This window comes from Limanda limanda, chromosome 10, assembly GCF_963576545.1.
Source record: "Limanda limanda chromosome 10, fLimLim1.1, whole genome shotgun sequence".
NCBI lineage: Eukaryota > Metazoa > Chordata > Actinopteri > Pleuronectiformes > Pleuronectidae > Limanda > Limanda limanda.
Genome location: NC_083645.1, coordinates 7,545,239 through 7,554,002, shown reverse-complemented (window position 1 = coordinate 7,554,002; position 8,764 = coordinate 7,545,239). Strand labels below are relative to the sequence as shown.

General features: G+C 38.5%; 1 protein-coding gene across 1 annotated transcript; it reads left to right on the top strand.

Annotated features, from left to right (window-relative positions):
* Positions 1-487: 487 nt before the first annotated feature.
* On the top strand, positions 488-7,862 carry aup1 (AUP1 lipid droplet regulating VLDL assembly factor). Its single transcript, XM_061079300.1, has 12 exons — positions 488-785; positions 1,762-1,899; positions 2,398-2,548; positions 3,168-3,355; positions 4,135-4,207; positions 4,685-4,758; positions 4,978-5,044; positions 5,198-5,300; positions 5,403-5,540; positions 5,644-5,783; positions 5,998-6,086; positions 7,495-7,862. Exons 1-12 carry the CDS (start codon positions 745-747, stop codon positions 7,538-7,540), a joined length of 1,248 nt encoding a protein of 415 aa, XP_060935283.1. The 5' UTR covers positions 488-744; the 3' UTR covers positions 7,541-7,862.
* Positions 7,863-8,764: the final 902 nt, after the last annotated feature.

Genomic DNA, 8,764 nt, shown 5'->3' with positions numbered 1-8,764 from the left:
TTTGTCATTCTGATTCATCCTGTAAAATGAAATGTAGCCTACCATTATTACATTATTCTTGTAATTATTTTTAAAATCTCTGATATGTTTCCGCCTTATGTGACACTAACACTTATCTGGCCCACTGATAAAACTATCTGATACAAATGTATTGATTATGACAGACATACTAGTTCAAAAAGAGCGCAGAGGAGTAATCAGGTATTTTTGTTAACACAATCTAATTACTTTAAGAAAATCTCTTAAATATGAGTATTATAGTATGAGTATTAAAATAAATAATTTTGGTCATCTACTGAAAAAGCACAGCGATATAAAATCTACTTTTCTCATTAGTAAAACCACTATCGTGAAAACTTCTCTAATTAATTGACGTGCGAGAATCAAATCGAACCACTAGATAGCGACAAAATATCCTAACCTTTCCTGTTGGGGGGGGGTATTTTTTTAGTGCTTTTATTCTCGATGATTTCTTCCGGAAGTGTTGTTGCTGCTGGCAGAGAAGAGGCGCTAGCGCTGTTAGCACTGCGGCTAAATATATCTGTAGACAATTGCTAAGCTAACATTGTAAACTCACTAGTGACGCTGCCCTGAAACGTTTTCATCAGTGGAACAGTGGCACTAGCTGTTAGCTTAGCCACCGGATGATTTAAAGTCCTGTTGTAAACGTTATGATTCATTTATTTCCAGGCGTCAGGTTGAACACTTAGCATTAGCCTCTGAGCAGAGGTCTGACTGGCAGACATGGAGACTCGGGGGATCGAGGACATGTTTGACTTTCGACGGTAAGTCAGCTAACGCCTCCACGCTAGGTGCTACACACACAACCTCTGGCTAATGTTAATAAAATACAGTTGTATCAGTGACATGTATCGTCAGCTAGCTAACTTCTGTAGACTCATGCAACGGAAGTCAAATCTTTTTGAAAACACAAAGCTAGCTAGCTGATCTAGCTATGTGCTAGACACGTTTACATAAGCATTTCAGGGTAACTCTCAAAGTGCAGCGTTGTGTAACAGTAATATCAATGCTCAGAAGGGGCTGCCATTAGCAACAGCGTGCTTTGACCATCCAGCGAGTTTAGCCTTGGATAGTTGCTCGATACATATTGTAAAATAACAACATTGTCTCCTGAAAACTGAGAGTGAAGTTTACTGAAAGGACGAACTTCTTTGTACTGGTTATAGCCTGAATTACTCTGCTGTGGTCTCAGATTTCAAATGTAAAGGATTTATATTCCACCTTCACATTAAGGGCCCACAAACGGGCTGTATGTGCTGTGGTAGTGATCATCATGTCGGATTGGAGTATAGTTGGTCCTCACACGTATGTTCCAGAACCTAATGCTCAGCCAACCCTGTAGAAACACGTGTAGTAAGGACTGTGGGAAAATGGCAGACTGAAAGTCACACTAATGCTCAGTCTTCATTAACTGCTCTAAAGTTGCAAAAATATCCAAATTCAAGTATAAATCTGGAATGTAGTGGTCTAACAGCAGGTGTTGAACAAAGAGCAAAGTACACAATGTCCAGCTGTTTTTTTTATTATTGTTCTTTCATCCGCCGTGTTCATTGCATTGTATTGTACTTCTTCTTTTTATAAGTATACATGGATGTGTTTGATTTTCCTGCATAAATACATTTATTTCACCTCTGCAATTTGTCCGTGTGATCTGTGTGGCCTGTCGTGGTCTGAGCTCAACAAATCTTGTGTTTCGTCCATTTGATTTAAAAACGTTTTTTAAATTCTTTACTCTAACAGGTTCCCTAAAGATGCAGTGGTTATCCTGCTGTTGCTGATTTACTTTCCAGTTGGAATTTGTTTGATGTTCATACGCATTTTTATTGGCGTCCACGTGTTCTTGGTCAGCTGTGCACTTCCAGAAAGTTTTCTTAGAAGGCAAGTATTTAAAAGCATAATTTTTTTTTACAAACATTTGTTTTATATTAACATGTTACTTTTCTACAAACACATTTTACTCTCAGTAGTAACAATAATAGTTGCTGAAGCAGTACCAGTAGTAGTAGTAGTTGTTGTATACATTTCATCTATATCAATCAAGACTGCATTAAATGTGCATGTAGTAGTAAATAAGAAAAATAATATTAGGTAATGCTAAGCTAGGCTTTATGCATACTGTATTATACCCCATTAAGAAGGTGTATCAGTATGCCCTCATCTCACAGCTTTCATCAGTGCATTAAATTCAATTTAGTGCACTTCAGGACACATTATAGTTTACCGAGTTCACACTGTAGATTATTACCATTAACCATTTATTATATGTGGAGATAAATGTCAACTCTAATGATGCCTGGCTCTCTGGACACAGTAGTGACTTCCATGTAGTTAACAATTTGATCCTGTTTACATTCACTTTTCTTTGTTTGCCTTTAGATTTATTGTGAGAGTGATGTCTTCGGTGCTGGGCATGCACGTGAGACAGAAGAACCTTCGCTCCAGAGACAAAAACAGCAAGCTGTACATTTGCAATCATGTGACAGACTTCGACCTCAACATAATCAACCTCCTGACCCCCTGTAATACTGTGAGTGTTTGACTTGAATTCTGTTTAAGATATTTCTCTTCCATAAGAATGCAGCATGTTTCCTGCACCAGTAAGCCCCTGCAAACACACACAAACTTCGTGTTTGCTATGACCTCATTGTGGACGTGCACCCACCCCTGACAACACATATGGTTAAAACTGCACAGCTGTTAATGTTGCCGTATTGATAGTCAATGATCAATGATCCCTTTAACATTACTGGCCTAACTTTTGTAGTTTTCCTCGTGCTTTTTGTCAAAAGCTGTTGCACTTGCAAAGCCTTTTTGATCACCTACATGTTTGTATTACTTTTCAATCTCTGCCAATGATCCCTAGTGAAACTGCATGGACAAAAGCACATCATGTTCTGTAGGAAAATATTGTTTCTGTAGATGACAGATGTTTCAACACAAATAAACAGTGTGTGCTGTGGTGCATGAGAGCATGACGAAGTCCTACCCGCTCATTGCGGAGGACAGTTTACTGTCCCCCAGTGACATGATGTTTTGTCTGTTAACTTTTCTTTTTTTTGTTGTGCAACATATTGTGGTACTCTGCTTATTTAGATATTGTGGGTGGAGTGGTTGGTGAACTTGCACTGTCTTCTTCTGCTTTTTAGCCACAGCTAGAGGGCTCCACCGGCTTCATGTGTTGGGCCAGAGGCTTCATGGAAATCCATTCACTATCTGGCCAAGGGGCGATAGGTGAGACTCTTCAGAGATACTGTTCCACTGAAGGCACCGATCCTTTGCTCCTGTTCCCTGAGGAGGACACCACAAACGGCCGTGCTGGCCTCCTCAAGTTCAGGTAAGCCCTTCTGTAACCATTTGGTATACACCAGTATTTTGCACATGGAGACTCACAACTTTGGTCGTGGTGGCTGTTTCTCTTTACAAATTTCCCTCCTGAGTTCTTTGGAGATGTGTATTTGGCTCCAAGATTGCTTAATTTCTATGGGTTTTTTGAGTAACTCAGAACCATGTGTACTGTCAATCAGACAAACTGCACCACTTCATAGGAGGATTAAGTATATTGTTACCATTTCCATTTTTATCAGTTTTTAATGACACAGTGATGGTGACTGTGTTGACCAGAAACTGCGTTGTGATTTGTAAGAAACGAACCACCAGGTTGAGGACTGTTTATCTCTGTGATGTATTTAACTGATTTAAAATGGGTAAATAAAAGAAAAATATTGAGAGGTTTCTCAAAAATCTAGGGGTGGTCATCTTGGAAAAGTTAGCAAGAGCAGGATTCACTACAAAATGCGATAGAACCATCCCGTCCCCTCCAAACAGCCGGTGCCTCAAACTTTTGTGACTAGCCTCCTGCTATCACCTCTGCATCAGCTGTTTAGTTACACTGACCGATCATTTCATTGGATCTGAATGAAATGATTGGTTGTATTTATTACAGTTCTGCGAGGGCAGAGACACTGGCTATGCTCTCTCTTTTTTAGACAACATTAATGATGGCTATCGGGGCGTGAAGAGGATTTCAACAAATAAGAGAGAGGGTTTCAGCAACAACTAAAATGTTCAAATGTACTAAAACCACTAACAAACATGTTTTTTTGTTCCTCTCAGTTCTTGGCCTTTCTCACTGACTGATTCCGTTCAACCTGTGGCCTTAAGGGTGACAAGACCATTGATTGCTTTGGTAATTTCATTTCATTAAACTTGACTTTTAAGATAAAGTAGATGTTTATTCCCATATTACTGATATTATGTTTTGTTAATGGCATCAACTGCTTGAGTTGTAAGTGTGTAGGTATCAATATACAGAGGAAGTCAGAAACTCTTTAAGGGAGAACAATGACATTTTATGTTCCATTTCTAAGCTTTGGAAATATCATTGCCAAATGAGTGAAATTCCTGTAAATAGCAGCAAACTCATTATTGTGGTTAGTTTAAATCTAATCCAGCAGTCTCACTACCAGGAGTAAATCTGTCTTGTGCTGCTGGTGCACAAGTGCCTGAAGTTGAGTGAGAACATTTAAACATTGTTGTAAGATATAGCACCACAGTTATTATTGTCTCCATCATTTCCCTTGCTGACTTTGTGTTCATAATTAGTTTTTGTGCTCGTCACTTAATAAAAAGTGTATTGACTTTTTTGTCTTCTGTCCGTCCTCAGAGCACACCTGAGTCCAGCTGGCTGACCGAGCTCTTGTGGACTTTCTTTGCTCCATGTACCGTGTATCATGTAAGGTACTAAATAATTTGTATCAACTTTTCTACCAGCACTTGCTTTTGAAATATAATTATGCTCAGCAAATATATTATCCACTCCCATTAGTTTGTTTTTCTTGGAGACTGATGTAAAACACATTCAGAGTATCTTGATGATTTGGCAGAAATTCTGCTCTGCCACGATGTCATCAGAATGACCTCTATCAGAGCCGTATTTTTTTTTTGTTTTCATCCTAGTTGGCTCCCATCAGTTTCCAGACAAGATGGCGAGTCCACACAGGAGTTGGCCAACAAAGTCCAGGAGGTAAAATCAATGTTTTCCAGTTCAGTGAGATTTGTAACAGTCAAACAAGTATGTAGAAAATTGCAGTAGTAATACAGTGTTTCTGTATCTCTGACCCCAGTTCATGTGCCTAAATCACTATGTAATATCTCTCTTTTAAAATCTCGTTTTCAGCTTCTAGCAGGTGAACTTGGCCTGGTCTCCACCAAGATCACTAAAGCTGATAAAGCTGAGCACATCAAAAGGAAACGACACACGGTACCACAAACATCTACAAGTAAGTCAATCACATAAACTCATAATCCATCCAATTCTCTGCATGTAAAGTTTGAGCTGATTGTTTTCAGAGGGATGTTAGTTATTCCTCTTCTAACCCTAGGTGTCAGACCTAGCTCTATTGGGCTCGGTTTCATGATGCAGAGTTTGGGCACTGACGATCGTCGGATTGCTAAGATGGCCCAACAAGTGAAGGATGTGCTGCCTCATGTTCCACTTAATGTCATCGCAAGGGATTTAGGTATGACACACATTTACCTTTAACTGTCCCTTTGGAATGTCACTCTGCTCTGTTCAGTCTTTACTTTGACATGCACTTACATTTGTCTCTTGATTACTTACAGCGAAAACCAATTGTGTGGACACCACCATAACAAATCTGCTGGAGAACAGGGAGGAAACTCCAATGGAAGCAACCGGGACATCTACATTTGAGACCTCAAATGTTTACTCCGGCTCCCCTGGTTCTGAACCCACCATGAAGGTCTGACTTTTTGATTCAGAATGCCGTATCTCTGAGATTTTAAATTTCTATTTAACATTAAGGATCAAATTTCCTCTGAGCATATGAAGTTGATATTCCCTAGATAATTGTATAAATATGTGAGCAGATTTCATTTGACAATATTTTTTTTTGCACAGATTCAAACTGATTTGTGCAGATCTGTCTTTCAATAAATATTTTTTGTGATCTACAGCCTGCTGCCAAAGCTTTTGAGAAAACACCAGTTGACAGACATTTGTCTCTCCAGGATAGAAAAGAAGCGCTGTATAATTTTGCAAGAAGGTGAGTTTTTTTCCTTGCCATGAGCAGTGTCCCCTTCATAAGGATATGATTTTATCATTTGTTAGAGGAGCTGCCATACATGGTGAAATTAAATATTCGTCTACTCTCTTAACCTTTGATTTAATCGAATATTTCTGGACTCATTGAAAATGCTCTGCAATGTCTGTTGCGCTCATGTTAATAAGACACCTCAGAGAACAGCCAGAGGTGCTTCATTATGCACAGCATCTTGCACTTGTGCAGGACTGAACAGTTATGCAATATTCATATGGCTGGAGACTTACTTTGAATTCATTCCTCGGGTTGTGTCTGTCAGTCAGTACTGCTTTTACACAGTGTTAAAGCTAAAGGTCTTATGTCAAAATATACATGTCTCTGCTAATTTAGACCCTGCGGATTTGTTCTGAAATCCACACAGTCTGACAGAGTAGTGAGGGAGCAAGTCTTTGAGAGTAAAGTAGAGTGACCAACTCGAGATCTCTAAACTGTCTCATCTCTTCTTTGTGTTACATGAACCATAGTGCTCAACATAACAGGATCTTGCCTATTTATTGTGGCATCGAATGTTTTTTTCTTCTTTTTTTATTGTTATAACCAAACTCTGCAGTTTGCCTCTATGAAACCGTCTAATGACTGCCCTTATTATGTTTTAGCCAGCAACTTGGTTCACTCTCATTAGTGTTATTTTTAGACTCGGCAAGCAAGTGTTTCCAGTAAACATCTTTAGTCACTGTACATAACCACACAGGCCATGTGACCAGCTATCTGCTGAACCCAGTGGAGCAATTACAGTGCTGGTCAAAATTATAAGCACCCCTTGATTTAAAGTACTAAATTTAAAATATCTTCAGATGCAAATGTACCAATTTTTTATTTCCAGAATATTTGTATAAAATCCCTCTTTCCCCTTTGTCACTAAACAAAGGGGAAAGAGGGAAAAATTTGTTGAGCAGTGAAATAATCCAATCCTTTTAATGTACCAGATCTTTTTATGGAGTTCCAGGGGAGTAGAAACGACTAGAGAGAAAGAATATTGAACTTACATGCGTCAGGTTGCCTGAATAATGGCTGCAGAACAAACATTTTTTTTAAACAATATTATTTCTAGTTTGTAATGTTATAAAGATAAAAACACAACTTTTAAATCTTTTTTGGAAAAACTATTATACTTGAAAAGGTTGTAAGGTATTTCCAATGTGGAAGATTTTTTTTTTTCAATCAAGGCACCAGCAACACCACATGTTTTGCAAACTCATTGAGTCCTGTTAAAATCCACTGGTAGCATGTTGGGTATTAAGTATTTCACCACCCACATTTATCCCAGACTTGTGTTAAATTCCTTTACAGATTAACTCTTATGAAGTGAAGTAAACACTGACTGATGGGTTTTCCTGTTTTTCTCTCCCAGACGCTACCTTGAGAAACAAGGATTGAATCAAGAAGACAGTCAGTGAACACTTCGGGTCAAGCCATCATTGAAAACTTGTCAGAAGAAGCATATACTACCTGCACAGCTGTGTAATTCAAATGAGGATTTTATATTCTGTCAACAGGTTCTGTTACAAAACAGTTGTTGTCATTTCCAAACGATGGAGACGAGTATTCAGAACATGTTTCAGTTGATGCAATGGTTATTATGCATGTCTTTAATTCTTCATTCTGGCTGATACATAATTTTGATAACAATTTGTATTATGATCCACTGACTGTGAATCATCTATTTATTTTTATAATGTTCAGAGTCATTGATGAAAATAAAGTTCAGCTTGACCTCTCCTTCAGAAAGTTATTTCAAACATCAGATGTTTTATGTCACCTTTGCTATTTGGGGTTTTGAATTAGATTCTGACATTTAAAGGTTAACCGGTTCTAACGGACAGTTTGAAACAGGCCCGCAATGTTTTACATTTGTGAATGATTGGTATTTCAGCAGTTTGACTGCTACGTTTTGGAATTTTTCATCTAAATCCTGCCATAAGATGGAGCCAGAAAAAGCATCTCTACTGGAGATCAGTGGTCACACAGCACTAGATGTCCTCGCCAGCTGTTGGAGAGATTAATACATGAACTTGAATAGGTTGATGGTGATTCAGAAACTGAGCACATTTATAGTGTGAAAAATGCAAAGGTTACACATGTGCAACATTAATGTAACTCCTGGAGCTAGTTTAATGTCAGGTGGGTCATTTCCTACTAAGAAAGGTCATAAATATGTTAATGTACTGCTAAAAAAGATAGTGAATTGCTTATCACCATTACAGGCCTACATCCAGCATAATTATATTGCTGCTAGCACAATGTGTCTCTGATCTAAGTCAAACTTGTTTCTATCTCTCAGATTCTTGGCAGCTTGGTATTAAGAAACATTTATGAAATTAAAACCTGGATGGCTGCACAGAATATTAAACATGAACATCTTCCCTTGATTTTTTAACACACTGGGAACATGACTGTTCTACTATTATAAGACTTAAAATCTAAATAATACATGAATCAATATCAACAAGAAAGAGCAACAGTTGCACAACCAAGAGAGATGACCGCAGCCTTAACCGCATTGTGAAGAAGGGTCGCTTCCAGAATTTGGGGGAGCTGCAAAGACAGTGGACTGAAGCTGGAGTCCAGGTATCAAAAGCCACTGTTCACAGACGTGTCCGGGAAATGGGCTACAATAGCCG